Here is a 12,162-nt window from a genome sequence, read left to right as displayed (position 1 = left end):
CTATTCCTTCCCACTGCTTCTCATTCAAATGTCTCTTTACATTGGGGTGAATGCAATCTCCAATTTGAGACAGTGCTTATTCAAGAAGGCAGTGCATCTGTCACTCAATTACTCAGCTTTCGATCTCCTGGGTTTTCTACTGGACAATCCCTGAAGGAGGGCCTGTAGGTAAGAACTTCCCTATGTGAGAGCAAGACCTTCTCTCCAAAAGCCAGTGTTAGCAAAGGCCCTGCCATTCAGAACTACGTATTCCAACTGCACAGGTTAATTTGTCTAGACAATGGCTTGGTCTCTAGAAATGGCCATAAGGATTTTCCTGGGAAGTGAGCTGAGGTGTTTCAGCAAAGCAGCTTTTTAAAATTGAGGGCCAGTCATTTATTGTGGCCTTTTCAGATGCCAGCAACAACTGGCCAAAGTAGAAGATGCTTGCCGGAATGTCCCTGGGCCGGCCACACAAAAGTCATAGCTATTCTGGCCAATGGGAGTGAGTGCTAATTTGCTCTCAGGGCCCTAATTGGCTGATGGTACAATTACGTGCCTACTATTTTAAGGCTGCGTTTCTAGCCCCAGCCTGGCAGGCTTTCTTGAGACATCTGGCAACAATGATCAGAATGCCTCTTTTTTTAAGGAGGCTCACAATCGATTCATCTGTGGACTCACAAGGACAGACTCATTTAGTAAAGCCAACATGTTTCAAAGAAAAGTATATTTTCATTAACTAGCCTCAAAGCAGTAATTATATGTTCAGAGAACACAGTAAAAATTTATTTCTAAATATTTGGCGGTGAAAGGTTGAAGGCAGTGTGTGTGTGTGTGTGTCCAACATGTTGCATGTGTTTTAAATAAACCCAGCATCTTCCCCTCAAAAAGGAAGCAGGAAATACAATCGTAGACTTTGAAATTTAATTTTTAGCAACAGGATGTGTTTCTAAATACCACTAACATATCAAAAGGAGAATGTGTAGTTAAAAGCTTTAAAATTGTTATCAAAGCAATTGCAAAGCAAATGAGGTACCTTTCTTCTTCTTTTTTTTTTTTTCCCAAGGATGGTGGTTTCTGAACATTGAAAACCAAATCTCCACTGAGGATCAAAAGCAATGGTGGTGTCTTTTTGCGTGAGATGCAGCTGAACTTGGATGCTCCCCCTGATCTGATTCACAGTTTATAATCACAGTTATCACAGAACCATTAAAAGCCTATTAACTTGAATTCCCACAATTCCATGAGGGCAAGGGCAGAGAGAGAGCAAAATAACTTTGAATATAAATGTAACACAACATTCGAAGGGAGAGAATCTCTTTTAATTATGCCAGTGAAGGAAGATGTCTTATGGATGCATCTCCCCTAGCAGATGGCTGATGAAAGAATACACATGAAGTCTTAGGACGCTCGGGATGTTATGAAAACGAATTCTCTGCAAAGAGACTGGTAAAGCATAGGGAAGAGTGTGCAGACCTCTTCCTGGGAGGAGGAAGCATGGAGGACTTGCTAAAATGTGTGGCTGCTGGTTGGGTTGGCTGGATGGACACTGTACCGTGGCGAAACAAATCAGCCTGAAAAGAAGCCTCAGCCACATTCGGTGGAAGAAAGAGCCCAGTGAATATTTGGGCTATTGTCATGTGAGAAATTTGATTTCATGTTTTTCCACCCTTCAGTGACTTCGCTGACATTTCCCTTAACAATGCTATTATGTGCCGTACCAGTAAGACAGTGCGGTCAATAAGCTGTCTTGTGACTTCAGATAAAATGGAATGTTCTTATCTCACTGCAGAACAATTAGACGCATCAAATTACTTAAAAAAATCATACAGTAGTGAGCTGTGTGCATACCAATGACAGACTCTGTCCCCAAATCTCTGGGCCCAGCATGGTGGCATCAGCATTGGGATGCTGGCACTAAATAGTCCCCACATGTACTTGCATGCCTGGAGGCTGGACTTGACCTTGCCTTGCTGTTTGTAAAGGAGTATTGGAATCACCTGGGGAGGGAATGCACACGTACATGCACACACAGTCTCTCTCTCTCAGTCTCTCTCGCTCTGCTGTCTGAAATAACTAATTCCAATCAATCCACCCTCACCTTAAATGCGTTCTTCCTGCATGAATTACCCACATTCACTGCCCAGCTTGATCTCGTTTCCGCAATGGATAAAGCAAATGACTCAGTCCAGAGGGAGTGGGTTATTGACTAAGTGCTTAATTAGGCGCACAGCTCTTATGTGGTCGTTCTTGTACAGTCAAAACGACTGGACCGTGGCATGGCAAAACCATGAATTTGGTTTACTCTCATGTGCCTGAACTACAGTTGAATCAATGGGGCAGCAATCTAAATTAAACATTAAGACAGCCACAATGCAACATGTTTATGTAACTCTGCAAAGAAACAGCGTGTGTCTCAGGATCCTCCAGGGGAAAACATTATCCACCTCCCTACTTGCATATCAGGCACACAGGAAGGTGGGTATGGTACAGTCTAGAAAGGTTTTGAGCTCCTGAGGGAAAACCTTCTAGGTAAACACAATGCAAACTCACTCTTTTGGTCCCTGACTTTGGCTTCTGAATCTTTAAAAGTTGAGCAGTACAGTAACCGCTGTCCAATTAAAGGTAGCAGGTTGAGAAAAGGCTTCAGTGCTTACCTGCAGGTGTGAGGTCAAATGTGCCCAAGGGGCCACTGGCAATCCGTTGTCCTTCCCTTAGAAGAAGTGAGGTGGTATTGACCTAGACACAGCCCAGGTGCGTCCCCTGATTCTGTAAGGAGACGCTTCTCAAACTTTAATGAGTGCATGAATCACCTGGAGGATCTTGTTAAAGCACAGATTGTAATTTAGTAGGTCTGGTTGGGGCCTGAGATCCTGCATTTCTAGTAGATTCCCAGGTGATATTAATGCTGCTAGTCCCAGGTCCACAACTGGAACAGGGAGGTCCTTGCAGGAGGGTTCCCTTACCTTACAGCCAAAGCAAACATGAGAGGGGTAGGAAAAGAAAAAGACAGCTGATGTTTTGGTGACAAGATGCACTGAAGCCAGAGGGGAGGCTGATGGCCACAAAGAACCAGCCAGTCATCCCTGGAGTGAAGGGAAGTGTCTAGACGGGCTTTGATGGCAGCCCTATCGGCTCTCCGTTACGGTGTCATTTACTCAGCTGAGCATGCAGAAGGCAACATGGTAAGGCTCAATGTGGTGTACATTTCCCGTTCGCCTTTCCAAGGCACACCCCATTGGCAAAAATGCCCTGGAATGTGAACAAAGAGCAAGATCAAGAAAGGACACATTGTATTGGTGGCCATCCACACGATTAACTGAGTTGATGAACCCTAGATCCCTGTAGAGTTGGAGAAAGTGAAGCCTAAAGCCAGCACTCAGCCCAAGTCTGCCTTTTATGACTTTGTCTTCTTATTATCTTTGTAACAAGGCTCTTTTATGAGCTTGCGATTTCCTGCCAAGTTGATGAAATCTCCATTATGTTTTACAGTACAAAATAAGAGGATAAGAGAGGTTTTTAAAAGGCCTGCAGATCTCTTCTTCGTTTAGGAACCCTGCCTGCCCTAATTCTGTCCCTGTGTGGGGTAGAGATCAACTTTCTGTCATGTTCTAAGACACTGTTCATTTTCTCTTCAGCTGAAAAATAGATATTTATTTTGCCATTTTGCTTGACGATTCTAGAGGCTGGCATTTTCCATTTTAGTGCTCTTCATTTTGAACCACACATGTAATTACTGCTGTCTTTTAGTCTGTGTTTTCGGAGGACTAGCCCGTTCAAACTGCGAGAGGACAAAAGCAGCTGTCTTTCCAGGGGGTGAAAACAATAGCATAAAGTCTTCATGTAAACCTCAACAAACATTGAAACATAAAAGTGGAAATAGGAATAAAACTCCCAACAAATGGAGAAACAGAAATCCAACTAAATATTTCCACCTTTCTCAGAATTTAGAGAAAGAACAAATATGCTCAACACACTTGCTATATTTTAGTGTGAGTCTTATTTCTAAGGTGCTTTTTTTCAAAAGGCCAAAGCTCCCAACTGATTTTGTTGTTGTTGTCGCTCATCCCCTGCATCTCTGCCTCCTACTGACATTGTCAGTTGGTCCAGGTCACAGAGGGCAAGGTGCCTGTCCACATTTCTCGGGCTGCCTGAATAATCTGCCTCCCTGGTCCTTCCTCCAGCCTGGCTCTCACCCATGCCCTTCTCGGTGGCATCAAAGCCCCCCTCCAGCCTCCTCCTGGGGTTTTTTTTTTTTGTTTTTTTTTTTGAGATGGAGTCTAGCTCTGTCCCCAGGCTGGAGTGCAGTGGTGTGATCTCGGCTCACTGCAACCTCCGCCTCCTGGGTTCAAGCGATTCTCCTGCCTCAGCCCCCCAAGTAGCTGGGATTACAGGTGCCCGCCACCAGGCCCAGCTGATTTTGGTATTTTTAGTAGAGACAGGGTTTCAACATGTTGGCCAGGAGGGTCTTGATCTCCTGACCTCGTGATCTGCCCGCCTTGCCTCCCAAAGTGCTGGGATTACAGGTGTGAGCCACCACGCCCAGCCTCCTCTTGGGTTCTTGAGTGAGCCAAGCTCCTCCCAACATCAGGGCTGCAGCAGTCAGTCCATCTGCCTGGGACACTCTCCATCTTCCTTGGTTTGCTGACGTCATTCTTCATTTCTTCATCATCTTTCACATTCATTCACTGTCACAGGCTCCTGGAGCACCCTGGACCTCTCACAGTCATACCAATTATTTGTGCAATAATGTCTATTTCCCTTACCTCAGCTTCATGAGGTCAGTGACTGTATTTACTGTGCCTGTCACTGTATCCAGTACAATTTCCTAGGTCACAGCACTTCTTTGGGTGACCAATTCTCCAAGTTATCACTTAACCAAAAGCTTTTCTAGAAATGATTTGGACAGTTTATAGCAATTTTTGTTTTGGCAAGGATGTCAAAAATTCAGTCATTACAATGACAATGTCTTGTGAAATTTGAATTTGGGGTGTCATGAGCATCAGCAGAGTCAAGACGTTTTGTAAATATTACAGTTAGTTTCTACCTTTCAATTTAACAGATGTTCTAACCGGGCCTGGTGGCACATTCCTGTAATCCCAGCACTTTGGGAGGCTGAGGCGGGTGGATCACCTGAGGTCAGGGGTTTGAAACCAGCCTGACTAACATGGTGAAACCCCGTCTCTACTAAAAAAAAAAAAAAAAAAAAAATAGCCAGGCGTGGTGGTGCATGCCTGTAATCTGAGCTACTTGGGAGGCTGAGATAGGAGAATCACTTGTACCTGGGAGGCAGAGGTTGCAATAAGCTGAGATCGTGCCATTGCACTCCAGCCTGGGCAACAAGATTGAAACTCCATCTCAAAAAAAAAAAAGAAAGAAAAGGTTCTAGTAGGCCAACTTATCCTTCTTATCTTTCAGTTGGTTTTGTCTTTCTTGTCTTGATCCAGGAATTGTTCCCTTGAGTATGAGTGAGAGAGATACAGTTGATTTTCCACATAGTTTGCAACATAGAGTAACAAAAAATGTGCTTTATGTTATAGATGCCTGAATACTTTTCAAGATGGCAGCATACAAATGTGCTGTATATTCATGACAATTTCTACTAGTACCATATGAATCACATACCATAATAAATAAATGCAGCTGAGTCACTTCAATTTGGTTGTTATTTGCAGAAAGGATCCAGATTCACCCTTACAAGGTGAGCCCATAATGTGCTTTATAGTTAAGATACCTGAGTATTTCTTAGATGGTCAACATTTTACATATAAATGGATTGGCCTTCCTCATATGCATGTTTAATTGTCCAGGATTTGCAGATGTAAACATGAAAATGAATCTTTCATTTGTTAGACCGACAGACTGTAACATGCCTGCATAGGTGGCAGCTGAGCGTTTGTGGGTGGACTTGTGGGTAGGCATGTGCAGACACACATGTGAGAACATTCCTGCAAAGTCTCCCTAATTCTACCACTTTCTCTCCTGCAAAAGACAGCAAACCATGAAAACGAGGAGTGGCATGCTGCCCTGGAAATGCGTGGAAGACATAGGCGCATTTACCCTGCACCGTCTTTAAGAAAAAAGACTTAAAATTCAAAGTACACGAAAACTGTCATGTCAAAAAATACACTGGACAAAACAATTTGCTGTAAATGCTGTAGGTAGTCCAGTGAAAATAATTTTTGGTTAATCAATAGTTTTGAGTACTGGTCATTGGATGTATTGCTAAATTCGTGATTTGCTATTTATAAAGAACTGATTTTTGGTGATTGCCTTAGTGCTGTGACACATGGCAAATGTGCAGTGATATTTGTTGAAAGAGTGATTGGCTCAGTGTTGTCTTTGCAGACAGTCCCTAGCTGGCAGTTTTGGACCACTACGTGCGAGCATGTGCAAAGGCTTGAGGCAGGACCCAACTTGACCCTCGGGCGTTCTCGGCCCTGGTGGTCTGAGTACCCTTAGTGCTACAGGACTTGTTTCAGAATGGTGGGTCACAAAGTACAGCCCAGTAATTTAAACCTCTGAAAATAACAGCCTCCATGAGCATCCCTACTCCAACCTGTGGCTGAGAAATCCTAGCTGAAGAGAAGTAGAATTTCATTTTTTCTGGCCAGGTTTCTTTATTCAGTTTTGATTTTCTTGGACAAATTTGTTAGAATTTTAAACAATCATTCAAAAGGAGAAAATTGGAACATACGTTAACCAGTGGTCATATACCTTGTTTAACAGAGCATAAGACTACATACAGAGGAGATGCGAAATATATTTGAAAATGAAGTTTCAGTTCTAAGGGATTTTCTGCTCCATCGGTGGAGACAAAGTGAATGCGTGTGAAATACTGAGTTGGAAATGGCCACTGTTTTTAGGTTTTAAATGTCGTCGTTGTCTTCCTCCCTCCTTTCTGACTTTAGCTTTCATCTTAGGGTGCAGGAGAACCAGAACTCTGCCCTGGCCCACCACCTTCATCTGTGTGGTGTTGGTGGCACATGATGTCCGTCATTTGGCCCCTGGCCTACAAGAGTTCACCTTGTTGAAGCGCTAGGCATTTCAGCAGGCTCTGTTTTGTGCAGGTTAAGGAAAGGGAATTAAAAGGAATCCTCTTATAAAATCACTGCTCAATAATTTAACAGCATCAAGCAAGTGCATTAAAACAAAACCTGTTTTATGCTGGCATTGAACTTGGCCTTAGTATGTCTGGGTTCTGCTGTGGGCTCTGCCATATATTAGCTGTGTGACTGTGGGTGAGTCACTTCACTTCATGGAGACTCAGTTTCCTCGTCTGTAGGTACGACAATTATTAACACCTGCTTCAGCTTCAGTCCGCATCCCTGCAGTGAAACCAGTGAGAGAAGAGACTGTAATGAAGGGTCTCCTCTCAGAGATGTGGGCAGGGTTACAGGAACTGACAAGGAATGGTGCAGCTTCCTGGGACCAGCCTGTCTATCCCTGGACCAAAGTGGGTAGGGAGAGGGCACTGTGCATGGGGAGGACTGTGGCTGTGGGGAAGGGGCTGCCCGGCAGGAGCTATGGACATAAGTAGACAAACACGGCCCCTTCCAAATTCTGGCCTGGTAGGGATAGAGCCTGGGGGGCCAGTACTTTGAACCTGTGATGTATCAGAATGTGTTATGTACATCTCTTCCCAATTCCATGTTCAGTGATGTCAGTAGCTTGAAATCCACCATGGTGGAGGTATTTATGCATGGAAATTGGCAGATGCCACTACAAATCAGGCTGCTTTTCCTCTGGAGAGCTGGTTGTGAACCATTTATGAGCACACCGCTGTCTATCTCCTTCTGCCCTTCTGACTCCCACTGCTATTTCCTATGGGATGAATCCAACCAGAGACAAAGCATGGGCTGGGCACGGTGGCTCATGCCTATAATCCCAGCACTTTGGGAGGCCGAGGTGGGGGCGCATCATCTGAGGTCAGGAGTTCGAGACCACCCTGGCCAACATGGTGAAACCGTGTCTCTACTAAAAATACAAAAATTAGCCGGGTGAGGTGGTTGGTGCCTCTAATCCCAGCCACTTGGGAGGCTGAGGCAGGAGAATCGCTTGAACCCAGGAGGCGGAGGTTGCAGTGAGCTGAGACCGTGTCATTGCACTCCAGCCTGGGCATCAAGAGTGAAACTCTGTCTCAAAAAAAAATAATAATAATAATAAATTCAAAAGCAAAAAGAGCCAAAGCATAGGGGAATAGGGGATACAGCCTTTACAGCTTAGACTCCAGGCTGCAGAACAGGGAATGGATGGACAATGACTGGGAGAGGGGTACACACAAAAGAAAGATAACCAGCTCATGTCTTAGGGTTGTCGTGAAAGTTATATAAAACAATGAATATAAAAGTACTTAGTAAACATTGAAGTGCCTTTCATGTGTTCTTCCTTAGTTTTGCAAAGTACGTTAGAGTTTGCAGAGTATTTATAAGGTGCTATGCGAGCACAATGCTGAGAAGTAGACAGCACTATGCATCGTCTTCTGCACCCCTCCCCCTGCCCTGGCCAGGCTAATTGGAATGAAGTTAGGCTTATTCTTGTTAGAATTTGGGGAATTAAATAATCAAATTAAAGATAAGAGAACACCCACTGGGGTGGCAGAACCTTCAGGCTGTCCCTTGATTTTGCTTCTCTGTCTTTTCCATGGTGATTAAACTTTCGGCTGGGCAGTCATCCCACCAGGATAATGCCTACTTTGCAGCCCCCTTTACAGTGAGGCCTGACCATGTGGTTGAAGTCCTGGCCCACGAGAGGAAGTGTTGTATGGCAGCTGCCAGGAACCTTCCTTAGGAGGAAGCAGCTGAGCCAACTGGGGTTGGCCCAATATGATCCATGGGGACACGCCCTTTCCCCTCTGCTTCCCTTTCTGCATTCTGCTGCCTGGAACGCAGATGCCATCTGGGGCCACGAGATGACAGCTGCACCCTGGAGCTGGTGAGTGGTGGTAGGTGGGAGGGAGCCTCATCTCTGAGAATCCTGAACAGCAGAGCCGCCATATCGAGCCTGGACTACTTCCCTCTGGACTTCACTACGCAGAGAGAATAAATGTCTATCGTGTTTAAGCCCGTGTTAGTTCGGGTTTCCTGTCCCAGTCAAATCTGATCGTAATCAATATAGTGCGTCTTGGCAAGGCTGTGAGACGACAGAACCCCCTTGCACTGCTGCTGCTGGGAGTATTTCTTTACACCTGGGCTTTGGAGAGCAGTGGGCAATGCCTGGTAAAGGTGAAAAACAGTGTCTGTTGCACTGGGTTTGTCGGCAGGTAGCAGAAATCCTGGAAGGGTTTACTACACACACAAGAGGATTGCCTGGTGCAGCAGCTCTGCAACACCAAAAGAGGCGGCCCACCACCTTTTCCTCCTCTCCTTATCATGTGGCTGTTGGCATCACAGTGCAAGAGGACCTATGCATCTCTGGTGTCACATCTAAGGGCCACCTCTGGCCCTTCAGTGCTGGCAGTGGATAAGGTCCTGTATCACTACTACAGCAACTCTCATTGGAAAACCCAGGGGGGTGACTGGGGGAGGAAAGGGTGGAGGACACAGTTTCTGGGTGAGAGAGTAGCTGGACAGGTTGTCCTGTACGTGTTTACTCTCATACTCACATGGAATAGCCAAGAGAATTGGCAAGACACAATATTTGAAAAAGGAGAAAGAAAGAAAAGCAGAAAACACCTTACTGAGTAGAAGGGAGGCAGGACGTGTGTGTCCAGGCCCTGAGAGAAATGCCAGATTTCACGAGCAGCCTTTGCAGCCCTGGGGAGGCCAGGTGGCCCTTGGCAAGGCTCATGAGCTCTGGAGCTGGCCCATGACCTTGCTGGGACTTGTGGCATCCCATCCATTGCTGTCTGTCCCTTGTTTCCTATTTGTAAATGTTGAAGGTTGTCATGGAGAAAAAATAAAAACAGGTGAATGTTTAGTTTAGCACAGCACTTGGCATATAATAATTATTCATGAGTGTTACCTCCTTGTGGTCTCAATGCTGTGCCAGGCAGGTAAGAGTGGCTGTGAGTGAGTCCTGAGGTTGCCTGAGCTGAGACACAGAGGCTGCCACAGAAGGAGATAGTAGGCAGCGTGGGTCCTGGGTGCAGCAGTGCCACTGATGCAGACAAGGTCACCCCCAGTCTGGGACTCAACTTACTTCTCTGAAAACTAACAGGTTGGAACATACGGTTGCCAGGGGGACATGCAACTCAAACATTATTGGTTCAAAAATTGAGAGGGTACAAAATGTTCGCCATTACCCCCAAATCATCTTGTCCTCACCTGTCTGAGCTGACCACAGGGCTTCCTCAGCTGGAACCTGGTGGCTCTTTGCCTCTTACCCCAGGGAGTCACAGCTGCAAGGAACCAGTGGCAAGAATCCTCAGAGGGCTTAGAAGACTCCTTCGCCCATTGTGATGGGTGAGTTCCCATTCCATGACAACAATGGGCACCCGCACCTTCCCCTCCTGGAAGAGGCTGAGAAGTAAAGATCAGGAACAAGGAGGAGGAGCAGCTTCCCAGACACGTAGAGCTTATGAAGTTTAGGAAGCAGCTTCCCAGACGTGTAGAGCTTATGGAGAGGTGAGGGAGCCAATCTCAGCCACATTCAGCTTCCTGGAGAGAATGACCAAAGGGCAACGCTTCAACCCACCTTCAGACAAGGATGGGAGATGGGTAAGGAAGATGGTGGCCCCTGGTGCCTTTCTCATGCCACGTGGGCGTGGTCAATGGTCTGAGGAGTTCCGATCCTGCTTCTGCTATTACTGAAGCATGACCTTTGACAAATCACTTCACTTTACTCAACCTGTTTCTTCATGTGTGAAACAGGAATCCCCTAACACTCTTGCGAAGATTGAATGAAATAATGCATGTAAAATGCTCAGCACATTGGAACCTTGTGAATGTCTACTAAGCAGTCATTCCTGCTCTACTTTTTCTTTCTTCCTTAACATCTATTTTCTAACATGCAACAGAACTTATTCTCTTATCTATGTTATTTTTCTCCCCTTGCTAGAATATAAGCTCCATGGAGCTGGGATTTTTGTCTATTTTATTCACTGATGTACAGTGCCTAGAACAGGATCTGGAGCATAGGAGGCACTCAATACATGTTTGTTGAAGTAATTATATCGTACTAGAAACCTCTAAACAAATTCTTGTTGGCTCCCAATCCAATTCCTTTAGCCCCTCCAGCCTATGAAATGAGAAGAGTCCAGCAATGCATCATTTACTCATCTTCATCACCTGAAAACTTTCCCTTTCCAGCTTCATGCTCTCCCCCAGCCCTTGCTCTTCTGATGTCACTTACAGAGCCTGTGGGATTTGTCACTCTTCTACCATCTTCAAGAAACATTTGGGTCACTCCTAAGTGTGAGGTCTTAGCCTTGTCGGCCAAGCACTTCTCTCCTTTGCTCTTAAACATGTATATTTCATGGCTGACAAGCCTTTCCCATTTCTAATTTCTACAATTCATTCACAAAAAGAGTGTTAGGGGGAAATCACAGCAGTAGACCCTCAATGAGAAACATAATCAGAGAAAAACCTGACGTCGACTTCTTTTAGGGTAGCAATAGGTAAAAAATTGTTAAAATTTTAATTTGTTCCAAAGAAAAACAGAAAACACTTCAGCAAATTTGGGTCTGAAGGCTTTAAAAAACTGATTTACCCACTTGGATACAACCTGGGCTAAGCAGCTTAGTCTTTCTAAGTCTCAGTTTCTTTGTCTGTAAAATGGGAGCATAATGTACCAAGGGTAGAAGACCATGGTGGGGGATTCATGACTCATTAACAAGTGCTCAGTACAACGAGTGAGCACATAGAAACCACTTAACATATATACACTTTGTATATATGTGTACATATATGTGTATACACACAAATGTATACCTTGTTTCATTCCACAAAAATTTAAAGCATGGAAAATGTACACAATAAAATAATACAGTATAAATCAAATAGAAAGTTATAACCAGTTTTATAAATACTTTAGAAAGAGAAGAGGCTGAGTCTGAGAACACATACAACATAGATATAATATTAGGTATATTTCTAGGATTATATGGTAGATATTTGGGCACCACATTTGACTCTGAGTTCCCTGGCAGCCAAAGTAAAATGGGAACTAATGTCAGCTCCATAAAGCTAAGTTCCCATGAAGAGAAAAATGTAAGTTGCTGAGACCAAGTAGCTTTCGCTCTAG

The 12,162-nt window shown here is 44.7% G+C and overlaps 1 protein-coding gene and 1 long non-coding RNA gene across 3 annotated transcripts in view; one reads left to right on the top strand and one right to left on the bottom strand.

Annotated features, from left to right (window-relative positions):
• Window positions 1-6,722: 6,722 nt before the first annotated feature.
• Window positions 6,723-10,502, bottom strand: LOC103891747 (uncharacterized). Its single transcript, XR_655992.4, has 3 exons — window positions 10,245-10,502; window positions 7,137-7,307; window positions 6,723-7,036 (listed from the first exon to the last, which is right to left on the bottom strand). It is a non-coding gene; the product is annotated as an uncharacterized LOC103891747 (long non-coding RNA).
• TEX36 (testis expressed 36) overlaps window positions 10,416-12,162 on the top strand; it is a 102,609-nt gene continuing 100,862 nt past the window's right edge. For both annotated transcript variants that reach the window (XM_002821254.6, XM_002821255.5), the window contains exon 1: window positions 10,416-10,637. In XM_002821254.6, the coding sequence (XP_002821300.1) occupies window positions 10,587-10,637 (51 nt within the window). In that variant the 5' untranslated portion in view covers window positions 10,416-10,586. The remainder of the gene's footprint in view (window positions 10,638-12,162) is intronic.

The sequence above is a fragment of the Pongo abelii genome, chromosome 8 (assembly GCF_028885655.2).
Source record: "Pongo abelii isolate AG06213 chromosome 8, NHGRI_mPonAbe1-v2.0_pri, whole genome shotgun sequence".
NCBI classification, from domain to species: domain Eukaryota; kingdom Metazoa; phylum Chordata; class Mammalia; order Primates; family Hominidae; genus Pongo; species Pongo abelii.
This window is presented reverse-complemented; position numbering and strand designations above follow the sequence as displayed.